The following is a 26,511-nucleotide window of genomic DNA, read 5'->3' as shown; positions in this document are numbered from 1 at the left end:
CAGGTTCCAGCACAGGGTGTGGTCATTTTATTAGTCGGGGGGCAAGCCTGGCGTGCCCAACGCAAGTGTTGTATTTGCCCTGTGCCTCCTCTCTGGTCCACTCCTCGGCAAACCCTAGCACATGTTTGCGATCAGATCCTCTGATTCATGTGGAATATGTTTGTGTCCGACCCCTCCCCCTCGCTGCTGGACTGACTATAGTCACAGATCCAAAGTTTCTCCCCGTGCCTTGCCCTTGAAATGTAACTAAATGCGCTCCGGCGTGATGGCTGTCATGTTCCAGGCCCACCTATGCCAGTTCAGGCCCGAGTGTGCCTTCGTTCCTCCAATAGCAGTTTCGTTTGACCTAGATTAGGTGCCGGGGTCCCCGTGCCATGGGAAACAATCATGCTATGTGGTCCGTTGGGGGAGAGGGGCTGTCACGGATCCGCAGGTGGAGGCCCATGGGGCTACGCACTCCAGAGGGTGTGTGGGGGCTAACGCCACAGTTCCTGCCTGCTGGGGGAGCCTGCTATGGGACAGGCTGTGGGGATTGTTTAGTTAGTCTCTTCAGTATGCTAACTTTGCTACATGCCTGCTCTTCCAATGATCCGCGTATTCCACCTTCCGCCGCTTCATCGTTTTAGCACAGCTGTGAGCCGGCACTACCAGAGTTTTTGTGTCTTCATTGCAGTAGTGCATCAGAGCACTCTGGAGAGCCCCTGTTGTCCGTCCCTGGAGGGGCTCATTTCGACTTGCATGTGTGTCCCCGGGCAGGTAGATATGCTTCGGGGTGTGTGCGTGCGCCTGCGTTCCTGGGCCGCGGGCTGCTCCGTCTCCTCGCCTGCCCGTGCCGCAGTGAGTTGGCCGCCGCACCTGGCGCAGGGTAATCGTGGTGGGAGCCGTACCGGCACAGGGTTGTTACCCAGCTGCAGCAGCTTGTGGTGATGTCACCACCTGTCCCTGGGTGTCCTCCGCACCGCTAATGCACCGACTGTGTGCGTATTGCAGGGGAGGCCCTGTGGCTCTCTTCCGCTTATTGTATGCCTCAAAGCATAGATCTCGTCGGAGCAGTGTCTCTGATCTGTTGTTGCCTCTGCATGGAGCGGGGTGGGGGCAAAGTCCACGGCCCCCGCCTCACACCCGTTATTGCTGGTGCAGCCATGGGATTGGGAGTGGCTCAGGTGGACTGTCCTCTGTCTCTGTACCGGGACCCAGCCACTGCAATATTGGGCGTCTTCTGAGGTCGGCGTGCTACCCCAGCAGGAGGCATCCTTATCGGCCACTTCGTGTAATCGCACTAGGGGCCGGCACAGTCACAGTTGGAAGAAGGGTTGTATCTCCGAATTTGCCAGTGCAATCTGCCCGATTTTTGGCCGGGGTGTGCTCAGCCACTTTGCACCTAGTTTGGGTCAGTAAGGTTAAGAACCGGATATTATTTCTGCCAGTATTTCATCCGGAACCCCAGCACGCCAACGGAGCTCACACAAACGTGCATCTAGCTCCGAGCACAACAGGGCACCCGGAACTTGGAAATTTGAACTGCCTAAAGCATCCTGAAGAAAGGAGGAGTACTGTTCTAAGTAAGGTGTAGTTTGGTTATAGATCTTCTGTTGAAGTGTAAGGGACGGTAATAGGTTTAGGACACAGGACAGTGGACGTTCTACTTTTTTTTTTTTTTTTTTTTTTTACCAACTTTTTTTTAATTTTAGAGCATCATAGACATGCCTACATTAATAAACAGATCAATAACAGATATGTAATACTTCTTACATGTAGTTTCTTTCAGTACATTTCAATGCCAGTATAATAACAATATAAAAAGAATAAAAATCCACCAGCCAGGTGGATCCTTTTAGGTTTAGTATTAGATTTCATCAAATAACAGGGACGTTCTACTTTTTACAGACATTCTGACATCCTTTGTTTTGGTTCAGGCACGGAAACCCCTGCTTAGTTAAAGGGACAGGTAGGGTTCTTCCTTATTTTCAGTTCAAGAAGTCTATACAAAAAACATGCCACATTAGTGTCCTGTGCCTACTTCTGCACCCTTACATTTTTCAGACTTCAAGATATTGCTGTCAAAAATGTAACTGTGATAATACCCAATAAGTGGGTATATTGAAAAACATGATTTTATCATTGACTATTTGCACATATTTCGTGGGAAAGACATTGAAAAATGGGGCAAATGCAACTAATCCAACCTTAAACTCAAATATCTATTGTTTGTGGTTTTGGGGGAAAAGGAAGGCATGTTTAGCTTTTAACAGGTTTGATCAAATATATTGGAACCCCAAATAACACAGGTGAATTATTTTTGCACATTCAATATTTAATTTCTAAATCGGGAACTATTTCAGTACAGATTTAAGTTCCTTCCTATGATAATTTAACTTGCATGTATAGAGATGAAGATGCAGTCTAGGAGCAAGGTGTCCCTTGATTGGGGGTGTTGAGGGCGATATAACAGATCCTGATTTATAGAATTAAATTGGGATGTGCAAAATTAGGTGGATTGAATATTGTCAAGATATTGGGCGTCTTTACGAGTTTGCCGGTAGAAAAAGTAAATTACTGTGTCCGTTTAGCACTGCTGCCGGACACGGAGTCAGCTGGAGTCAGCGTGCACGCACATTCCGGCATGCCGGAAACGGTAGCACCGGCATGCCGGTAACTGCCCCCAAACTCCCGATGCCGCAGGCACCGACACCAACTATGCCGTAATTAGCTGTACCCCGATGCCGGTAATAGCAGCACCAGAAACAACATAACTGCGCCGGAACGGGGAAATGCACAAGCGGCCATCTTTAAAAACGCAATCCTCAGTCTACAGCAGTCCAACAGGATAACTGCGTAGACAGCAACAAAGCAGACCATCGCATTTAGGCAAGGCACCGTCCATCGTCGGAAACCACGTTTAGTGAGCAGGAGCGAAACATGTTGGCGGACACACTCGCGGAACATGCCAATGCCGTCTTCTGCACTGACCTGCGGCAGCCAGCCCAACTACGCAAAAAGGCCATATGGGAGGAAGTGGCCCGCAAGGTATCGGCAGTGGGGACAACAACCCGGACTGTCCGAGATTGCCTTCAGTGCTGGGACGATCTACGTCCCCAGGTCCGCAACCTCCTTGCTGCACAGCACAGCCAGGGGCTGGCCACACGAGGCGGACCGCCATCCCCCATCAAACTCGTGTCCTGGAAGGAGACCTGCAGCACCATCATCCACATGGAGGGTTTTGAGGGTATTAATCCCAAAGTCACACCACGCACCCTCATCACCAGTGGCGAAGCCCAAATGCCAAATAGGTGTCAGCAGATTCCTGCTGCATTTGCACCCACCGAAAGCCCCCCCTCCCACATAACTACAATGTAACTGCCATGAACGCAATCGACAAACCACTGACACACCACACATGACCCCTGTATTGCAGACACTAGTACCATCTGCATGTGCACACACACGTCACTGTACAACTGCAGCTGTCACCACCGTGTCACCTCATGGCAAGATGCACACATCACCAGCACCAGTTACACACCTGTCGCACCCACCATGTCCATACACGCAGAGTAAACATCAATGCATCAACGTACATAATGGGAGCACATCATTTCCACAAGGAAACACCACATGGCACACAGCACCTGTAGCATGGCCACAACACCCAAACCACTAGACCCCTGTACCCCACCCAACAGACACTGTGCACAACATGGCCGCACCAGAAGAATGCTCCGACACTGCATTCCCCCCACATTCTTGGCCCTCAAAGTCCATGGCCATGCGCATGACTCTGAATGTACTAGCATTGATGTATGTTGGATGGATGCACACCCATAACTAATGCCCTGTCTCACTGTCCCCCACAATCACAGTCTGACAACGAGGGGGAGAACATACCACAACACCCCGGACAGCGGCTGCACGTCTGCGCCGTGGCGAAGACACCGCCTCCAGCCAGGAGCAGTCTACCTCCACAGCAAGACACAAGTGTGCCACACCATCCACGGCACAGCCCCCCTGCCACCAGGAAACACAGGCTGGCCAGCAGCCTGAGGAGCCGCCATCAACTTCTGCCAGGAGGAGGAAGAGGAGGCAGACTCGCCAGGCCACAGCCAGCAGGAGGAGGTAGAATCAACACCACCCAGGCAGGCAAGCACACATGGTACACCTGTAGATGGCTCAGGTGCACGCTGCGCAGTGGAGGCCAGTGGCCCTGACAGACAACGCTGTGTTCAGTCCTGGAAGCCCTCGGAGCCCACCTTCCCCTGCCAGTACCAGGTTTCCACCACATCCGGGACATTGAGGGGCGACTCTCTCGCATGGAAGGGCGGCAGCAGGCAATGCAGGCCCTGGTCACACAGTACGTGACCGAGGCAGAACAGACACGGCAGACCATTCAGGATGCCCTGCAAGACAATGCAAGAATGGTGAGCAGAGCCGTGCACCACGTGGCCAGGCGTGTGCGTGAAGGGAATGCTGTCATGTCTGCCATGGCCCGGTCCATCACCCAGTTGGCAACTGCTATAGCGGAACAACTGATCATCACCACAACCCACCCCAACCCGCCCATCCTCTAGCACAACACTGGCCAGTTCGACTCAAACGAGCCCTGTGCATCGCTCACAGCAACTCGTTCGCCGCCCCGAGACTCACCCCACCACCCCCCTCCAAAAAGGTGAAGTGAATAGGACAACTTAAAAATGCATGTGGGGAGGGAGTAGTTGTGAAGGTGTTGTGGGGATAATTGGGGAGGGGGTATTGGGTGTGGGGCTAATGGGGAGGGGGTGTTGGTGTATTGGGTGTGGGGGTAGTGGGGTAGGGGGTGTTGGTGTATTGGGGTGGTGGGGGAGGGGGTATTGGGGTATTGGGTGTGCGGTAGTGGGGGGAGGGGTTGTTGGGGTAGTGGGTGTGGGGTCAATTTAACGGGACAGTAGTGGTAGTTATTTAACGCACATCTGTAAATAGTTATTCATTATTCAATACAGCTGTTGTGTAAAAGAAAAACACAAGACTGGACATTGCTTCTTGAGTGTGTTTATTTAATTATGTACAGTGCCCAGTGTGACCCATGGCCAGTGCCTTCTCTTCCAGTCCATCAGAAGTAGTGGGCAATTAAATCTTGCTGTGTCGCACGTCCTTCATTTACATTGTACCGCTGAGGAATTCCACCATCTTCCTCATCCTCAGGTGCTATCATGTGCATGGCGGGGGGCAGGGGGATGTTGCGCCGGATGCACCTGTTGTGTAGCATGGCACATACTAAAACATTTTTTCCCACCTTCTCTGGCCCGTACATGAGTGCCCCCCCCGACCTGCTGAGGCAGCGGAACCATGCCTTCAACAGGCCAAATGTCTGCTCAATGGTGACACGAGTGTGTGCATGTTTATGTGCACGGTTGTAGTCCTTTGTGTCTGACTGGTTGCCTGATGGGGGTCATGAGCCGGCCCTTCAGGGGATACCTGGAATCACCTGCATGGGAGAAGTGAAAGGGTACTTGTGATTAATTTGGTAATTCCATGTTGGCACTGCCTGTACAGTGCTCATGATTAAATGCACCTAAGGATTCATAATTGCACATGACGTGTTCCATTTTCAATGACCTGTGTAAGTGTACTTGGGGCTGATCCGTGGGTGGGGGTGGGGTATGGGTGCAGTTGCCGTCCCATGGACCATTCATTGTGAATCTGCAATCCCACAAATAAAGTCCAAATGTCCATGATGGCCTCAGATTTCATTGATGTTTTATCAATGGAAATGGAATGTGCATGTACAGTGGATCATCACACATTTGCCTAATTGGCTTCATGTAACACAGTGGTATCCCCAGTATGCATAATACTTATTCATGGCTCCATGTACAAGTCCATTGACACCTTCCCCCTTATGACTAGGTCAGATTTACATTGGTGGTATGGGCCACGGGGGACGGGTTACGTTTCTGTGATACAGCTGGGTGGGGGTTGGCATGGTGGAACTAAGGTACTTTGGATGAGTCCTGCTCCTCTCAATCATATCTTGGTGGTAGTCAATGATTGCTGATTTTAATCGTATTCATATTTTACCCATTGTACTTCGATGTGTCCCTTAAGGGGACATGAACGGCATATTGATCTGCAGTGTACCTGTGGACTGAGTGCAGTGACTGATATATTTTTTTTTTTATCAAGGTTTATTTATTCTGCAGATTCATACCGAGTATTAGGCCAATGTAGTATTTATAAACCATAACCAAGAAGCCATGAGCATGAACTTAACATTAATTCACATCATCTATGACAATACATGCACTATTTTCACAAGAACTGCAGTTTTTCAATTTTCACCCGCCTAAAATCCCCTCGCCCCCTCCCTCCTTCTTTAAATGTTCGGTTCCGCTATTGTCCAATATGCCATTTTCAGACTCTATATCAACGTCAATTAAGTTATAGAATATTTTAATGAGTGTCTGGGTTTCTCAAAATGTGGGGCCTAAAAAAGTGGTTCTCTATCTATAACCATCTCGCGGAAGGGCTCCCAGATTGCCAGATATGTAAGATACCTACCAGCCCGGATTGCACAGATTTTCTCCATTGCCACCACCAAGCAACAATTGGACCTTGTAACGAGTTCCACCCTTGAGCAAGAGTCAATTTTGCAGCAGAGAGAAGATGTGTTATTAACGTGGCGCTGTGCCCTTTTGCAGGGTAGATGCCTTTCGCTACTGCCCCCAGCAAGACTACCTTCGGATCATACAGCATTGTGATTCCTGTTATCGTCCTTATGTGTCCTAGGACATCTTTCCAGAATGTCTCTGCTTTCGGATAAATCCACCACATATGATAGAAATCTCCTACCTTCCCACAATCCCTCCAGCAGAGTGGGGAGTACTCGGGATTGATTTTATGTAACCTAGATGGGGAAATATACCAACGATAGCACATCTTGTAGGCTGCTTCTTTTACTGTAGTACATCTGGAGCTTTTATGCGCTCTTGCCCATATCTCCCCCCATTCCTCCACAGTAATATTCTCCCCCAGGTCTTTTTCCCAACTCACTTTATAGTGTAAAACATCTTCTGGGAGTGCCGTATCCAAAAGTTTGTATAATCTGGAAATTCCCTTCCTAGTTGTCCCTTCTTGCATGGTGAGTTCAAGTCCCATCAAGGGTCTGGTAGCAGCTCTTTTCACCGACGGGTGCGTTATCCAATGTCTTAGTTGGGCATATCTATATCTTTTTTTCCCCAATCTGAAAGTTTTGTTTACATTCTTCAAAGGTAAGGGGTACTCCTTCCCGGAACATGTCAGCCAGAGTCAAAGTCTCTTCTGCTATCCATCCCTCCCAGAAGTGTGCCTGGAGCCCCGGGGTAAACTCTGGATTACGCGCAATTGGGGAATGAGGACATAATCCAGGTGTAATGTCTCTCTCTTTTAGCTGCCTATCCCAACTAAGCGCTAATTTAGTAGCTTCTAACAATTTCCCTTTCATGTGACGCTTATGTGGTGGAAGAGTATGTAATGTTTTTAATGGGAACCCGTCACTTCTTGCTCTATTTGAACCCAACCCGGGGAGAACTTGTGTGCTCTCCAGTGTAACACTGGGAGAATATGTGCGCCTCGGATATATCTCTGTCTGGTAGTCCTAGGTCTCCAAAGTAATGGGGAACGCGTCATTACTTTCCTCTGAGTTTTAGGCCTTTTCTTTTCCCACACATAGTCTAAAATTGCCCTTTGCAAGATTCCAGCAGCTTGAGGCGGAATGCAGATCGGGAGAGAACTAACAAGATATAGTAAGCGGGGGAGCAAAATCATTTGCACTGCCGTTAAACGGGCAAACCAAGACAGCTCTTGATTATTCCATCTACTTAAATCATCTAGGAGTTGTTTCCAGAGCGGTTTGACGTTGGCCTCATACAGGTCAGAGTTTTTCCTAGTTATACAAACCCCCAGGTATTCTAGAGAGTCCTTTGACCAAGTTAGTAGATTTGCTCGCTCTAGTTCCGCTATTTCTATCTGGTCCTCTGTTATATTTAGCGCTTTAGATTTCGCATAGTTTATATGAAATCCGGAAACCCCAGCAAAAACCTTTAATTGCTGCAATAATCTTGGGAGCGTGTCCCAGGTGTTTGTCATGAAAAACATAAGGTCATCTGCACTCAATGCAATTTTGTGATTGGTTCCTCCAGCTTTCACCCCTTCCATATTCCTATCTTGCTTGATGCGCGCTGCGAACGGTTCTATTGCCATGGCAAATATTAATGGTGATAGGGGGCAGCCTTGCCTAGTCCCTCTCTATCCTGATCTGCCTCGAGGTTAAGCCATTAATCAAGAGATTCGTTGACGGCACTTGGAAGTTTGCTAAAACCATATTGGTGAAGCATGGGCTACACCCAAACCTCTTCAAGACAAGCCTTAGGTATTCCCAATCTAAACTGTCAAACGCCCTCTTGGCATCTAAAGCTGCCAAAGAGAAGCGCTGACCCGTTCTAGTGCTTAGATCAATAATGTTCACTGCTCGCCTCACATTATCCTGGGTGCGTCTACCAGTTATAAAGCCAGTTTGGTTAGGATATATGATTCTGGGGAGGACCTTCTCCAGCCTATTTGCAACAATCTTAGCATAGATTTTTGCGTCTGTATTCAACAGAGCTATGGGTCCGTAATTGGCACATTCTGAAGGATCTCTACCCGGCTTAGGTATTAACAAGGTTTAAGATCTACCCATGTCCAGGGTGAGTGTACCTTCTTCTCTAATAAGATTGAATAGTTTTACTAGGGGAGCCAATAATTGTGTACAAAAGGTTTTGTAGAATCCCCCCTAAGCCCATCAGGTCCTGGTGTTTTATTCGATGGGAGACTAGTTATTGCCTCACTAACCTCTTGTGCTCTTATTTCAGCTCTCAGTTTTTCGTTCTCTACTTCTGTTATCTGGGGCAGTCCTATCTGTGGCAGGTAAGATTCATGAAGATGGGGGTCTAATTCTTCACGCCGTACTAGATTAGCCTGGAAGTTTGTCATTATTTGCATCTTATCTTTTTCCCCATATCTTAATTCTCCCTGCTGGTCTCTCAATTGTGTCACATAATTACGTGTTTTCTGCTTTTGTAACTTGGCTACTAAAAATGTATTTGCTTTACCCCCATGGACATAATAAGATTGCTTAGTGCGTGAAAGGGATTGGGCAAGTCTATCTGCTGTGTGGGCTTCCAATTGCACTCTAACTTTCTTAAGTACCCTGAAAGATCTTTGCGTGTGCTTGCGCTTTTGTTAGAACTCTGCCTCTCAATTCTTTTTCCAATTTTTGGGTAACTAACGCCTGTTCTCTCGTATACATGGCTGCCTGCGAGATAATTTCCCCCCTTATGACTGCCTTTCCAGCATCCCTTACACACTTGAAGTCCATCCCTTCCCGATCGTTCTCCCTAAAGTAGTTAAGGATCGTTTCTTCTATACACCCTCTAAGGGCTATGTCTTTTAGTAGAAGTTCATTGAGTGTCCATCTCCTTGTTTTATTCATAGTCCGCACTCCCATGTCCGTGTATATTATCACTGGTGCGTGATCTGACAAGTATTGGACCCCTATGTCTACTTTCCTTATTTGTGGGATCAGTGTGGCTGACACGAGGAGCATGTCAATCCTGGAGTATCCCCGGTGGACTGGTGAATAGTGTGTGTACTCTTTCCTGTTCATGAAAAAACCTCCAGGTTTCAATTACCTCTAGGTCTCTGAAAAATGTTCCCTTTGCTTGCCTATTTCTTCCATCTGCTGCTGTAGGAGAGTTTTGTCTAGTGAAGGGTCCATGGCACAATTAAAATCACCTCCTATTATTTGTCCCTCACACCAGCTGCCTAACGTGCCCAAGATCCCCCAAATGTAATTGTCTTGTCTCTCATTAGGCACATATAAGGCAACAATAGTATAATCTTTGTCCCCTAATCCAACCTTTTAAGGCCTAGGAACCTCCCCTCAGCATCGGTAAGTAGCTGTTCTTTTTGGAATCCCAGGATTCTGCTCAGCAATATTGCTACACCCTTAGATTTCTTGTTTGCTGAGGCAAAATATTGCTGTGGGTAAAGTCTGTGGGCCAGATGCCCCTCATCCTTCGGGAGGAGATGTGTCTCCTGCAGTATACCCACCGACACTCTGAGATCCACCAACCTCCCTAGAATCGCTCTACGTTTCGCTGGGGAGTTTAATCCCTGTACATTCAGGGATATTACCATCTCCTCATGCATTAGGCCTCATCTGTATGGTTTGCTGATCCCATTTAGAAACCCATGACAATTGTCCTCATTTATCCATTAACCTATTGCTTCTTTTAATTGCACCTCGAACCAGGAACTGTACCCAATACTCCCCATTGTTAGAATGAATATCCCCATTCCTTCTCCCCCGTAATCTCCCCCCCCCCCCCCCGCTTCTCCTCCACCCCTTCCCACTCCCCCACTCCCTTGCATGGCCGTTGCCCAACCGGGTGTTCCCCAATTCTCGATCAGGGTTTTGGGCCATTCCTCATTCACACTTCCTCCTCTGCCTGGGCTTAATCGTACCCAGCTAACAGATCCAAGACGGCTTTCCTCCGTCCTCCGTCCCCACTTGCAGATTTAATATGCAGCTCAATTACCCTTTATCACTCTTTAGTCCAAGAAGCAGGACTACTAATGCCTTTCTCTTCCACTCAATTGTTCATGTCCATCCGCTTCGTAGCAGGCCCCGTTCGGGCCAACCTTCGATCACTGTTCTCCAGTCGCTCCATTTCTCCATTCCCAGTGAGACTTTGCAGCTTTTAAAGGTGACTGACGTGAAGCCGACGCCATTTGCCCTGCGTCGTCCTCAATATGCAGAATAGAGATCCCCTCCTCGCATGTGGTGATCCGATGTGATTTTCCTTCCCATTTAAACACGAGGTCAAATGGGTAAACCCAGTGATATCTAACTTGCATAGCCGTTAGAGCTTTTGTCACTGGTCTCATTAGTTTCCTTTTTTGAAGAGTTGAGAGAGCAAAGTCTTGAAATAATTGAACTCGACTGCCATTGATAGTCAACTCTGTCTGTGACCTGGCTCCCTTCAGGATTTCTTTTTTCTGGATGAAGGAGGTACAGGCGACAAGTACGTCTCTGGGCCTAGCCCCTGGTTCATTTCTTTTCGGATCAATACGATAAACCCTGTCAAAGCAGATCTCCTCTGGTAGGGTGTCTCTGATGAGGCTACTGAAACCAAGCTGTAGGGTGGACCGCAGATCAACATCCAGTATTGACTCTGCCAGGCCTTTGATCCTTATTTTCGATCTTCTGGATCTATTTTCTAAATCTTCAGCCTGTATTCCCAAATTCTTTGTAGCTCTGGCCAGCTGTTCTAACAACATACTATTTTGCTTACTGTCATCTGCGACTTCAGAGAGACCCCCTTCCAGCACCTCTACTCTTTCTCCAATTTCATTATGGTCTTTCCTAATGTCCTGCAAAACTTCTTTTAATTCTTCTTTCATTTGGGTTATTTGGTATTGGAATGTGCTCATCATTCTGGTTTCCATTCCCTTCAAACAGGATAATAGCTATTCCTTGTCCGAGGCCATGTCGATTGACTGTTCAACGTTTTCCAAATCCAACCTATTCGGTCGCGGCTCCAGCAGCGGAGTGCCCTATGTTTGTTTATATTTCCAGCACCTCTCTATCCGGGCTTCTGGACGAGTAAGTATTCCCTTGGATTTCCTCGGAGCCCCTCTAACTTTTGCACCTGGCATCAGTATCTTGAATGCGCTTTTCTTCAAGTTGAGTCTGCAGCCACCGCGACTGCTACTTATATGTTCCTGTGCTTGTGTCCGGTCAGCCTATTGGAGATTAAATGGGTTTGGATGCACTGCGCAACTTATCCGTGTCGCTGCAGCCTCCCGGCGCCGTTCCGCTTTCAAACTCTAGGTAAATGGCTATGACGAACCACAAGAGCCCAAAACTACAGGAGCAATATTACATCTGGTGTTCCTATGCATCTGTTTCTCGAGTGCTGACTCTGCTGTTAAAGTGGATGCAGGCAACTTTTAAATCTTTGAATTCTTCCCGCCCTGCAAGGCTGCACCGTCTCTATGGACTCCTAGGTGGGTGTTTGTTGACAAACCCGGCCGTCACCCTTGCAAGATGCACAAGGCCGATGGAGTCCACTCTGGTGTGCTTGAATTTGATTTTGGGAAGGTGTTAGTTGTCGGTCTCAACGGACCACTAGGAATCCTCCCCACTGTCCAGGGACGGGGGAGAGATAGGGGGGGGGTGAGGGGCCGCGTCCTCACTCGTTTCTCAATATACGAAAAGCGTATCCCATTTCAGATTAAATGATTGCGGTGTCCACAAGCCCCTCTCGCATCGGGCCCAGGCCCCTTTCGTCTCCCCTGTTAGGCAGAAACCTGTGCAGTTCCCTTGGGGACCACTGCAAAAGATTTAGGACTACAGGTGGTTGGCAGTAAACCCAATTGGTAGCAGTCTGTACCACCCAGATTTACCTGGTAGCTGTGGCTGAGCAGTCAGACTTCTCTCAAGATGAGTTAGGCAGTATATAGAGTATACACAATAGGTACAGAGACACAGTAGCACAAGCAAACACTGACCAGAGCTTTGGTGTAAAAGTATATAATTATTTATTAAAAAACACACTTGTAAATTACACTAACACAAAAAGAGGTAAGTAAATTCAACACAGTCACTAATATATATATCCCTGATTAGTTATTAGACAAGTCATAGTGAGAAACACCACTTATTTTCAGGCAGAGGTGAGCGCTTAACTTAAGCTGGCACTCTAATAAGTTATGGAGAAAGGGAGGGAAAAGGCAAAGTTATGAAAGCACACATTTCAATACTTTTCAAAGAACCACAGTGAGGCAGGTTAGGCAAAGTCTACTGGAGAGCAAGGAAGTTCAAATGCCAGGCCCACTCTTAGAGAGAGCAAGCGAAATGTGTCCAGGATCACACAGTGGGGTTATGCCCAAAGAGTCTTTGTAGATAGTTCGCAAAAGATTGAGGTCAAGTCAGGAAAAGTTAGTTAAAAGGCCCCAGGTTAGAAAGTCGAGGATTTACTGTCACCCCGAACGATCGGTCGCAAGGGAAGCCAGGCGGGACACAGTACCTGAAAATGGAAAGAACGCTCCAGCGGGGGCAGTTGTTCCTGGCAGCAAGTCGGTGTTTCGTCCAGAGGAAGAGGAGGTCTCGACGTGGAGGAAAGATGAAGGTCGTTGCACTGCCTGGGAAGAAACCAGCCGTGGAGTCTTCCGGTTACAAGGTACTACCCTTTTCTTTGCGGTAGTGGTAAACCGTGGTATTCCGGTTGCTGGGGTGCTTGGCACGGGCAAGGCGGCCACGAGATGATCCAGGAAGGCGAAAAGACGGGCAAACTGGTTATCCCCACCAGTCAAAGGAAGAAGACTCTCCGGACTGGAGATCTCTTCTGTCGTCCGGAAATGTGGTGAGACGGTTCAGCAGGGCTCCACCGGTGGTGTCGTCATTGCAGGTCGGCTCGGCTTCTGCCTCCTCGGATTCCTTAGGTCCTGTGGCGACTCCTGAAGTTCCAGTCCCCAAAGCCCTGCTTTTATGCAGAAGACTCCCATTCATTCAGCCTAACTGTCACTCAAACATGCTAAGTGGTGAGCCGGGCGGCTCACCACTTGGGCCAATCGCACAAGAGTGCGACTTGAGTTGTCGAGGCAACTCAGTCCAGGGTGCCTAAACCCCCTCCCACACCACCCTGTGGTACCCAGACAGAGTGGCACCACTTTTGGAGGCTTCTGTGGAGAAGCCCGCCAAAAAAGTGGAACAAAGGGCTCGACTTGGGTTGGAGTCACAGAAGCAAACACAAACGCCATTTTTGAACCAAGTTTCGGCAAAAAATACCAACCGGTGAATTTATATTAATTTAATAAACCGGCGGTATGTTCAAGGTTATTTTAAAAAGTGGTAGCCTCGAACAATGGGAAAATCCCATAGGAATATATTTGCGGTTGAATGTAAAAAGTAGTATCCACTGCCACCAGCCAAAACTCGGTCGGGGGGGACAGGACAGTGCCCCCTCGAACAACAGAACCCGGGGCAATCGAATTGCCCCGACCAGAACGTCCACAATAGGATGGTTTGTACTGGTTATGTTCACAATTTAGGACTAGTAAAGCCAATGATGACTTTACATGCCCTGGGAGACAGTAGTCAGTCCTAGGGTATGGAGTCTGTTTGGGGGTCGCTACTACACCCCTGGGTTACGGCACGGAAGGTGCTGGTTAACCCACATACCAAAAACACATGAAGCCCTATGGGGTAAAGGAACCCATAGCCCATAAAACACATACAAAGTCAAAGGAACACCTCAAATCATGTCTAAGAGTGGGAGAAAGAGTCTCACTCTTAGCAGGAGAAAATAATAAACCCCAAAAATCCAGCAAAGCTGCTGGGGAACTCACTAGGTTTGGGAAATTAGCCTTTACAAATAATTCTCCCTAACATCCCCCCCACTACCCCAGCCCTCCCCCACCCGCCTACCTACCCTGCAACCGGCTCACAACGCAGGAGCGCGCACAAGGCCAATCCTTCCGCAGCACTCACAGCACTCCCGGTCCCTCCCCTTCCGAGCCCCGTTCCGGTCCGGGGCCGCTGATATTTTGGGTCCCCTGTTACTGGGGCTCAGCACTCCGTGTTTCCACACACCAATCCAATTCCACCCCCATCCAGTTCCGCCAGCCGGGATAGGGGTGCTCTCTTTCGCTCCGAGTGACTCACACGCTAATACGCGCTCTCAGAGCCTGCGACTCGTCCGTATGGGCGTTGGCCATGTTTTACCACGCAGACCGCTTTCGCCTCATATCTGTCAAGGCCGCCTTCAATCCGCTTAGTCCGCATCCAATTTCCAGCGGTAGGGTCTTCTGCTGCTGCTTATTTACAGCTGTGTATAGCTCCGGTACGGACAGAAGTCCGAGGAGTATGTCTCCTCTAGGCGGCGGCCATCTTGGAATCCCGTGACTGATATTTTTCAGTGTGGCAGCTGGGTTTCCCTCAGGCAGGGCAGCATGACTCGTCATTTCCTTTGCTGAGATCATGTATTACATGCATTGTCACTACAGGGTGTTTAATTTTTTCTGATGTTCCTGATACATGTGCTGGTGTGTGCACTGTCTGTTGATTGCATGCACACACAGCTGTGTAGGCCTTGCACATCTGAAAGCATGGCTTTGTTGAACATTCTGTTAAATTTACTATGGTCACAGTTGAAGGCACCCAGGACGCTATGTGTGGTCTTGTCCCATGCTATGTGTGTGGTTCAACATTGTGCATGTTGGGAATGTAGAGGTTGCTAGGTCTGATTCCTCATCCGACTGTGCCTTCTATTGCCCGACCCAGTCTCTCTGCACATCATTGCATACCTGTAATGTTTACTGCTATTTGCAGGAGTGATAATAGATTAATGCATGAGGTGTGCACTTGTGCTCCTCATGCATGCAATCCTATCCTATGCTATGCCCAGACACCCCCTCATGGACCAGCCAGCAGACACATTGCATATGCTTGTGATTTTTTTTTTTTTCCCCCAATTCCCCTAAATCAACACATCTCATGGCCCTGTGGTTAGACCCACCCAGCAGCCAGGTACGTTGTGCAGCGTGTCGTGCCATGTAGCGGGAAAGCATGGAGTTGGCAGCACCATGGCGTCATGTGTGGAGCCAGGGAATCTTGCACAACAATGTGTGATGATTTTGCGTGCATCGCACACCATCTGTATATTCAGGGAATGGGACAGTTTCCTTTTTCGGTACACTACCTCCACAGCATGCCGGACAACCAGCTCCACATGTGTACAGTCGAGGGCACCAATTACATTTGGCATGCCTGCCAGTGCATAGAATGCTATTTTGGTTGCATTCACCTCCTCCGCAGTCCGTGGTAACTTAATGTCGTCGCTTGGAGGTTTCAGGAGTGCAACTAGCACCTGGTTGAGCACACGGGAGAAACAGGGTTGTGCGATTACATGCAGTTGCGCCACTGTGTGCTAAGTACCTGTGGCTACCTTCAGCAGGGCGGGGCGGCGAGGTGGATGTCCGGATATTGATCAGGCTCACCAGGTCATCATGAATGATGTCCACTATTGTGGTAATGGTGTCCATGGTCAGCCGGTACAAGGTGTGGATCTGAGCAGGGGTTAGGTTGAATGGGCCGGCCCTTAGGCAGGGGATTGGTGGCTGCCTGCGGGGAACAACTGCCTGCACAATGGGTATGTGCTGGCCCAATCTCGTCGGCCTTCTACTCCTGCGCCTCCGCTGCATTCTCTGGCTGACTGCCTCCTCAAAGAGTAGCAGTACATGCATGTCCTCCAGCTCCAGTACTGCAAGGTCTAATGGTAGCATTATGCATTTGGGAGGGGTGTGGTGTGTTGGAGTGCTGTGTTTGTGCTGTGCCAGACTCCATTGCCTCCACCTGTGCAGATTGTGTGCACCTGTGGCAGGTTTCTACACACTAGATTCCTATTTACGCCTGCACTGCGATGCTCCTAATACTCCTGTCCGGTTATCGATGCCGGTTCGGTAATAACGGCATCGATTTTACCAGACCGGCAACCTTGTAATGAGGCCCATTGTGTTCTTGTATAGGCTTCATGCCAGGCTCTTAAACTAAGGTCTGTATAACCTGCATTATGATTGCTATCCTGTTTTGAATGGTTCTTCAAAAGAATGAAGGGTTGCCTTGGTTCCGGAGCGGGATTTGAACTTTCAAAAGTGCACACTGCCATCATATTAGCAACCAACCCTTTTCTAGTGTAGCTATCAATCCAGGCCATCTCACTGATGTAGACCCCCTGCCCCCCAGCTCCCTGTAATAACCACATCCAAAGTGAGACCTTATGCTTGCAGAAATCTTAAACATAAAACCTAAAATGTGATATTGGGCAAACAATCGATACATCTTAACTATACCAATGTCATAGTCTTTTGAAATATTAGTTAATTGCTAAAGTCTAGTAGGAGAGTTTAATATCAAACGCTTCATAAAGTAAATCAAAAGGTGAAAATTACACTGAACAAATTGAGTCATTTGCGTGACTCTTACACTCTACGTACATTTATGCCATGTACTGTTAACCTACATATATATGGTGCTTGAAGCTGCGCGCAAAGGGTGGATTTCATGCTGTAAGACTAAAACTCACATCTGTTAAAAATCTGACTATATGGTCGATAAATGCACTCTTTGAAGATACACACTCAGACTAACGCAGCCTGTTTAAAGACCATTACCCTGCCTTGCTGAAGTGATGGGTATTCATTTCTATATCCAGTGTCTTCTTGGCAAGCGTCTGCTCTCAAAGATATTGGTCAGTGTTCTGAACTGGTTCTCCTCTTTTCTATCCGGCCTACAATAATTGTCCTGAATAGGAAGAAAACGAAAATAAATCCATTTTCACAATCTGTCAGTAGGCAGATGACCTACAGCTTTGCTTTAGAATATTGCCAGTGAAGGGTCTCCTTTGGCTGTTGTCCTGCTGCGCAGGATTAACCTTTGCTTCCGCCCAATCTGCATCTGCTCCATGTAGAATGCCTTATTCACGCCCTTCATCTTACAATGCATTGTGCCTCTAGCTGAAATACTACATTCAACCCTCCCTCCAGTGAACGCTTTAATTCGTGCAGCTGCCCATCTGTCATAAGTCACAAAAAATGCTTCACCATCTTCCTGAGAGATTTGTATTAGTTCTTGTATCCAGCTGAACTCGTTGCGCCCTTGACAGTGACATCCTTTTAAAGCCCAATTATCTGGTCAACAATCTTTTTACCTCGGGAGATCTCTTGTCAGCTGGCCACCATAAGGTTTAATGCCTGGAGGTCCAGGGAGAAAAATGAGGAGGGAATCCAAAACGAGCATGCTTGGGCTCCTAGACCTTAGAATTATATCTTGTGTCACTAAAAAAAAAAACTCTTCCACTGAAGAAAGACTCACTTGTTACCTGCAGCACATAACCCCACAGGCCTTTAGGCTCTGCATTTGCACCCTGGCCAACCGCTTTAGACCACTTGTCCTGTTGCCTTCAAATGCTGCTTTTATTCTTGACCAAAATGTGTAGTTCTCTTCAGTCCACCTTGTATTCTAATGTGCCTTGCCCACCCACCTCTTTGTCATATGCTGTGCCCTGTTGCTCTTTGGGGACTAGGCCTGCGCTATACTTGGAACACTAAATAAAGACAGGTTGATCCAGTTGCAATGGGTCGGGTCACCACCAATTTGTTTACAATATAATTTATTTCATTCCTTGGACTGTATTGACGTCATCTTTTTTTCTTTTAAGTTTTTAAGAATATTTTGATTAGAAATACTCCTCAGTCTGTTACATTGTGATCCAAATTCTCTTTATTCAAAAAGTATTTTGTCATTACCTTTCTCCTGGAACTCTCTGCAGGCATGTTAGTTTTATTAAGCTTTGTATCCAATTAAGAATTTGAACTTCAAGTTTTTGAGACCTGCATTTCTTTGCACCATGTGTACAAGCTGTATGTGAATAGCCAGGTTTTTCTGTGACATTACAACCAGTATGAAGAATGTAATTTTGTATTGTGCAGGCACCAAAGTGGTATCCGCTACTCAGCAGTAAATATACAAAATTTAAACCTGAGATTCAGATTACTCTTGCACTTGAATCGGATACAAAATCCCGAACAGATGGGTTTAAAGCTAAAGAGGCTCCGCCAAGGGATGGCAGAGGTATGTGCAAATTATGTTTTATTTTTTTCCACTTTGTATTTATTAAGCTTTTCAACAATGAACAATTCCGCCATCAAACATCTGACGTTAATCAAAGACTACACACAACAAAGATAAATGCACTTTAAACCCGTTCCGTCCCCCACCCCACCTCTCATCTCCCCACCCAAAAAAAAAACCACAAGCTACCCGGGATTCAGAAAACAAAGTAGACAAGGATTACATTTAAGGCACCATACATAGTGAGACTTTTCAGCAACATATCAACTTCAGTAGGGTCCCAGGAGCGCACCATAAATCTCGTGACGTGCCAGGCTACCAGCCACCCTCCCAGAACTTCAAGCCTCCCCCATACCCGGGCTATTTGGTATGTGCAATTTTTCATCTTATTCTGTTGCTGATCCTCAAAAGGAGTCCCTGCTGTTGGGCTAACCTTTTAACTGTTTTTGCTTGTTGAAAAAATGAAATTGCTTGGTGATTGTGTCTCCAGTCACACACAATTGGCAGATAATTCTTTCACAGCAAGACTGATTTTTGGTTTAATGTGCAGTGATCAAATCACATGAGCCTTGACTGGCTCTGTCATGAGGTGCGAGGAATGGAACACTGTGACACAGTGCAGTAAAATTTTCTTTAATCAGGAGTCATTAAAGCAGGATGAGGTAAGTAGTGGAAATGGGTGAAACACAAGCATACAACTCTTACTTGGCAGAATGGCAAAATCTAGGGGGGAAAAACGAAACCAAAAGAAGCAAGATGGCTTAACATTTTTGGTGAAGAGCCTGTGCTGACAAGACAGAGGGGTCTTCATGCCAATATCCAGTACCCGTTTTATATCTCTAGGATCTGGGTGTCTGCGGCCAGGAACATTCTTTAAAACACTTGCCTCAGGGATGCTTTTAGTGCCTCAGCACACTTTACTTACTGTGGCAGATGAACCCAAAATGGTGCATTTCTCGGATTCTGGATCCTTGACGAAATCCTACTAAGACCAGACTTGTTCTGTTGCATTGCTTACGATGGGGATCTCTTTTGTGCTTCATGTGGCAAGCCCTTGCAGTCTTCTCCTCTTTCCATAGGAGATTTCCTCTCCCAAACCCACCCACCTAGGTATGTCGGGCAGCAGTAATTTTACTGCACGTCATCCCAGCCAAGGGTTTTCTGCAAGGATGAAAACGTGTATAGTTGGCCCTGGTGGCTTGGCAGTTACCACTAGTATCTGGACTAAATAACCCAGCAGGCTCCTCGCACATCTTTCTTCACAAGGTGTGAATTCTGCCAGATTTTTGTTTTAAGGCCTCTGGCAGACTCGCCACTCTAGCTTTTCCTCTAAGCCTCATCTTAGTTACAGAGTGAAATGATTGGCTCTGCCACCTCCTGGTCTTTAGCTCCTCCAGTAGGTGGCATATTTGGCTTATCCACCTCAGGCTCTTTGTCTGCCTCTCCTCCTTCCGCTCGCTAAATCTTTGGGACTCTGTCCTAACACACAGTCAAGCAGAGTCTGCCTTTTTTTTAAACTTTTTTTTTTATAGTTTTGTTTTTGGTAGAAACTGCTTCACTGAGTGTCCTGTTTGGTGGGTTAGTTTCTCCATTAAGTGGTTGTGATTGGTGCGTGCTTAATGGTTCTAATGGCACCACCTCCTCCCACTGCTGCTATGTGCCAAATAGCCTGTCTGCCATCTTGGGATCAGGTATTGGTGACATGGCATAATGTGATCCAGCATTCCTACTGGGAACGCTACAAGTTAGTTTCAGTTCACATTCAGTGTCTGCATCACATAGCTGGTAGTTTCCCATGACCCCAGAGTTGAGGCTCTCAAATGTTACTTCGTCACAGTTGTCTTTGAATTTTAGGATGAGCGTCCACTACACATCACTAAACTCCTCTCCCCTTGCCGGACAGCAAGACATCTAAGATTGGTAGCCCAAAACCTACTTTCATCAACCCCACCAACAATCACCAAAAATGTCACCGCAAACAAACTGCCTTATTCAGAATTGCATATGTGCCTGGACAGTGGACTCTCATCTCTGATGTTCCTATTCAACATAAAATACCTTTTTTGATCAGCTGCATGTTTCCCTATCCTTTCCATTTCAGTCGCAAGGGACCAGATAATGGCATGTAGTGCACTAAAACAGTACAGAAATCAATAAGAAGCAATGAAGCGATTTTAGCATTGACCACACCTCCCCCCAACTTCAGGTTGGGCTATTTCTCAATAGATCATGCGCTCCCTTCAAATGTCAGCGCTGTAATCCAGAATAGTTGGAACACGTACAACTCCCGTCCTCCTTATTCCACACTGATGGGTTATTGGCTTTGAGCAAGAGGACCTGAGCTTATTGGCTCTGAGCAAGAGGGACGGACCTGATGCTGATTGCGCTTAATGAGTGTATGGTAGAAAGCTCACTTTTGTAGTTCCCTATATGTTTCTGGAATCTGGGTGATATGCCTGTGAACATTTTTGTTTGCGGACAGACTGCCAGCAGTGAAACTGCTTGGGACCCCGTTTTGACCGTTCATTGAAAACAGGGGCCTTGCAATTTGTGTTTCCCGCTTCCATTTTTAAGGATGCCGAGGACACCACCTCAACGCCTGAGGCCGCAGATACCAAATATGGGGAGCGGGGGACACCCCTCCCCCCGCAACCTCCGCTCCTCATGTTCAATGTTTTCGGATCCAAGCGGTTTGAAATAATTCGAACTAATGGTAGTGACTGAATTCAGTCAAATCTCCCATGCATTCACATTTGTTTGAACAATTTGGGTAATAACATTTTCTGTTATGGTATAACATTTGTCTGCAGTGAGTTCCATCCAGATCTCACTGGGGGGCACAAGTCTTACGTTTGTGCGACTTTGGGGGCTCTCATAGACTCTAAACATGGGGATAGCTTTGGGCTACTGTAGAGAATCTCATTAGTCTTTATGAGGCAGGTATTTTCACCGATTTTAGTTGTTGGCAGTGTACCTTTAAAATAGTGGCTGCATAGAGGTTTAGCTATTTTATTCCTGGAGGCTCCCAAAATGAATGTCTAGTGTAGAAACGTACAGCCAGGCAACAGTACTTTGATGACCTTGTGTGTGATTGGATGGAGAGTGGCAATTACTGTATAGGGTATTTTTCTGTTGTGAGCTCAGGCTAGCTGCTTACAAAGGACAAGGGATGGCTGTCTTGTGGGGATATTTCTGAGCAAAACTCGGGGGAATGTGGATTCTTGAGGTATGCCAAAGTTGTTGTGTGGTTGCCACCAATGATTGGCCGGCCATTAGATGTTGGAATAGTCCATGGATGTATGTGTGCTTGTAAGTTAGGGTCACCCTCTATCCTCCGATTTGGCATTAAAGCCGACCCTTTGCACCAGGAACTTTGTAAACTCATGGAACTTGATCATGAAGCATTTAGAGAGACAGTTTACCTTGGTATGGCTGGTGCATTACACCAGCAACTTATGCACATCAAGGATCCTCTCAGGCAGTCGAACTGTGCGTCTCTGATGGACCCATGTTTAATGTTCCTTCCCTTTTGATCCAGCAAGGTCAGGCGTATCCATTGACCTGAAGAAGTTGTTTTCCCTCCAACCTCTCTATCTTGCACTTGCTGCTTGAACTCTGAGGACAGTGCACAACACCCTTCTGGCTTCCTAGCGTGGCTGTTGCTTCTGCTGGAATGTTTGTTCTGCACTTTCACATTGTAGTGATGCCATGATGGCATTCTTCTAACATGGAGACCTCCACTGGCTTGTCCTGCTGTACTTTGCTCAAACCGTTATCTGTGACCCCCTGGCTAGGATTGCTGTAAACAAAGCAAGGCTCTGGAGAAAGTTGTTCTCTGTGATTATTGCAAGAGAATCTACAACCCTGCCAGGCTTACTATTGTATTGTTGTGCGTCTACCTTAAAATATCTATGTACCAGTGCTTATCACCCTTGTGTGCGTGATAAACATAGATTCAATCAATATTTTCCCTACAGTTTTATCACTAACCTAACAACTATTTGCACTTGCAATATAGTGTCTTAGAAACACATTAAGAATGCACTCTGGTTTACCATATATGTATATTTATTCTCATGTATATAGTTGTACAATATACAGTTTATAATAGCAATTTAGTAGTTGAGTAGATACCCAGCAGCATCCTTCTGCTCACTTTAAAATGGTCATATTAACTATATGCAAGTGATCATATGTGTAGCCGTTGTGGGACAGTGAAACTTAAAATTATACAATTGTATTGTGGGGATTGGCAAGCCAGGGGGACTAGTTGGGTTATATCAACTAGCCTCTGAATAAAGCATTAGATCCGGGCGGTGTGCAACCTGTGGACAGATGTTTGGACTACACCTCAAAATATCCTTTTTGTTGCATAAAATAAATGTTTTGTTTAAGCCCTCCAAAATAACGAAAACGGTAAAAAAATTTGAATTCTGAAAAATGAGCAAAGTGGCATGTTTTACTGCCATGACCATTTACTGTCTCAGGTGAACAGCATTTGACTTTTTTAGATGCATGTATTTGTTTGAAGTAAGAATCATTTAACACTGACTTTTTTACAATTTGCAAAGCAGTGTTATGCATGAGGTGTTTAATGGAGCCTTTTCAGAATACAGTTCTCGTGGCAATGTAGATATTTCAATGCTCACCATGTCAAAATCAGCGTTGCCCCTGTGAGTCCCCTCGATCAGAGACTTTAGCAGTGGGGATAATATAGTTAATGGAGGCTATGTACCAAGCAACCCTTTCCCAGCTGATAACAAAAACATCAGTAATAGGGACCCTGTTCAATATTGCTGTGGGAGTCCAGCTGCTTTGTATGCGAAGGACCCCTCAGAGCCAACACTTTTTGCATTGAATTTCTTTCTGAATTCTTTGGTCAGCGTGTTAGCTGCTGAAAAGTGAAGTACAAACCTATTCAGGAATTCTTCTTGAGATGACCACAGAATTGGGTTGCTGTGATTCATCGCTAGTGGGTCTAAAAAAAACCTCTTACTTTAGATGATACCCTGCTCTCTAATTCTCTTCCTGAGGAATTTATTAGGTGGGCCCAGACAGTGGATGATCCAAGATTAGGAGTGGATCAACCTGGGACCTTGGGGAAAATGATGGCTATGCCTCCTAAAATGTTGGAAATGGCGACCTCTTCTTCAACTCCGAAAATAAATCCCTCATCTCAGCACAAAAAAAGGGAAAGAAAAAAAGAAGCCCTAACAAGTACTGGAGGCAGTTGAATCTGAAATGCAAAGATCAGAGCAAAAATAAAAAAAAAAACAAAAGGAAGAGCAAAAAATGCTGAGCCTAAACAGGATATGCGACGACGCACAGGGGGCTAGTCAGTCACCCAAAACTAAGTCTTTTAGTCAACCGGTGTATATCTGTGTGATGGACAAACAGCAGAGCACAGACAGACGTAGGTGTTTCCATTTCAAAGACCCGAAATACAGACTGAAGTCATGGAACCATAAAGATCTAGTGTGGGTATGCAAACAGAAAAGCCTGTTACCCACCCGACTCAGTGCAAACTTATTTATTCTTGAGGCAGAAAGAACTTGGACATCAATTCAAATGACAAAGTTCAGGTCGAGAATCCACCAACGAGTAATTCAACTGTGCCTACTTTGCCATTGGGTAACTTTTTGAATGCATCCACACAGTCCTCCAGATAAGGTGCGTATGGTGCTTTTTACGCAGTAAAATAATGTAAAAACGCCACATTTTATTTTTATTTTCATACCATTTACACAGGCTGGCCACAGTACTTTTCTGAGAATTCCCCTATTCTTTCTTTTCGGTAGATGGCGCTTGGACACATATTTAGCAAATGCTAGCTATGTGTGAACTGCTGTGCCAAATTACTGTAATAGGAGTGGTGGAAAGGGCATGTGCTTGGCAAAGGAATCTCTGCAAGTGGTTGCTTTTTTAAAACAATTCTTTAAAACGCACAGGTTCTGTCTGGTGAGTTTGATTGGGGACGGGGACCGGCCTGAAACGGAAATACCAACAATGTCATGCATGGCCCTTGATTTATTTGGCTGAATCTGAATGCTACCACTCATGTTCGATCCATGGAGAAGGGACATAACATGTTTTATTCTGGATGTGGTATGTTAATTTTGCCTCGACAAAAGCCCAATATTTTGGGTACTCTACAGGGCTCTGCAGTGGCTAATGTAGCCTTTGCAATTGTCCATGTCCCTCACATATTAGTGCTGTCTCTAGCAGACTGTGGAAATACAGCTTCTGGGTGGTGGGACCTGTGTGATGTCTACACTGCACAGCGAACGGTATTAACCAAACTGAAGCTCCCAACAGCACATCACAGCTCTCTTGCACTTTTCACACTGAAGCCTACTAACCCATCCTACCCTTTTCCCATTCGGATCCGCCAGAGCGCCAGGGGAACACTCCAGTGGTGATAGTGCACAGTATAAATAGCCTTTAACATTAACATTGAGTTGAATATGATTTATCCATCTTCAGTGATAAAAGCAGGGCCTTTAACCAGACTGTTAACTGGGACCCTAGCAAACCCATTGATGGCTCTGCAACACCGCGCAGCACAATTAGTCACACAATCCTGTGAATTTACAGCTGACTAACAGTGCAGTAAATCTCTTCAAAGGTCGGGCAATTACAAAGAGTCTGACCTAGCAGCCTCACAAGTGGAATCTGCAAATCGTCCAGGTGATGCAGACGCTTGAACATCAATAACAGGTGGATTCAGCCACTGTGACAGTTTCTCCCTGAGCCCCTCCTTCCTATAGGAAGAGCCAATCTTCCAGTAAACGTGTGCGAGCAGTTAACTGTTAAACACAGGCACATCACAGTGCAGCAATAATGCAATTCTCTATGGGGCATATAGAATTGCATTATTGCTGCACTGGCCCTCCCCCAGTCTCATAACACTGGATTTGACAGGCAGACAGTCTCGCCAGTCGGTGCACCAGAGATTCTAGTATAGCGGACTGTGGTAGAACCAACATTACATTTTCTCCCCTGTTGCTCCCAGCCACCAAAGTTGCTTGGCCCGTCCAGAGAACTGCCACACACTCTGCAATGTCCGGTTGTGCTATGATATTGAATCTTTCATTGCATTCCATCTGCCATTTTCATACTTTCTAGGACCTTCAGGATCTGCAAGAAGTGGGTGTTTCAGACTTAAATTGAGAGAGTTAACTGATTGTAAAATTGAAGCTGCATTGGAATAGTCTCATTACAATGAGTAATGTAGTTAGATGCCACTACACAAGTAAGATTGCCACTCCTCCAACTGTCTCTGAAGTTGGTGCCCCTCCCAACATTTGAAGGGTTAGCCCCTGCCTAAATTTTAGCCTAGGTGCACACCTGGATGTGCACACTTGCATTTTGTTAGGCACAGAGGCGAGGGAAACCTTTCCCCGAAACTGGCAGAGTTAAAGTTTTACTATATTTGTTCAGAAAAATGTACTTGGTACAAATGCAGTAAAACCTTAAAGCTGTTACTTTCAAGAAAGACTTACATCACCTCTCTGCATATTGCACTTTAAAATATACTATGAGATAGTATGTGTTGGATATGTTTTACTCTCTTGCAGAAGAGAAATCAAATTTTTACTCTCTTGATATTGCATTTACTCTCCAATTTGAAAAAGCATGCGTAAAATACTCCCACCTCAAACTCTTACCTGGAGGACTGCATCCACAGCAAATACCGACCAGTCTGTGCCTGAGAGGGCAGCAGATATTGGGGCTGTACAAGCAGCCATCTCAAATATGGAGTAGGATGTTCTACCTCAGATTGACCAAGGAGACCAGATGAAGACTCACATTCTCAAGCTTTATGT

At 46.5% G+C, this 26,511-nt stretch overlaps 1 protein-coding gene across 1 annotated transcript in view; it reads left to right on the top strand.

Moving 5' to 3' along the window:
• The window catches only part of CEP120 (centrosomal protein 120), a 1,008,936-nt gene that overhangs the window by 226,170 nt on the left and 756,255 nt on the right, over positions 1-26,511 (top strand). The window contains exon 4 of the mRNA XM_069625584.1: positions 18,544-18,685. Coding sequence (XP_069481685.1) covers positions 18,544-18,685 — 142 coding nt within the window. The remainder of the gene's footprint in view (positions 1-18,543; positions 18,686-26,511) is intronic.

The sequence above is a fragment of the Ambystoma mexicanum genome, chromosome 6p, assembly GCF_040938575.1.
Source record: "Ambystoma mexicanum isolate Mex_15411 chromosome 6p, UKY_AmexF1_1, whole genome shotgun sequence".
Classification (NCBI taxonomy): Eukaryota; Metazoa; Chordata; class Amphibia; order Caudata; family Ambystomatidae; genus Ambystoma; species Ambystoma mexicanum.
This window is presented reverse-complemented; position numbering and strand designations above follow the sequence as displayed.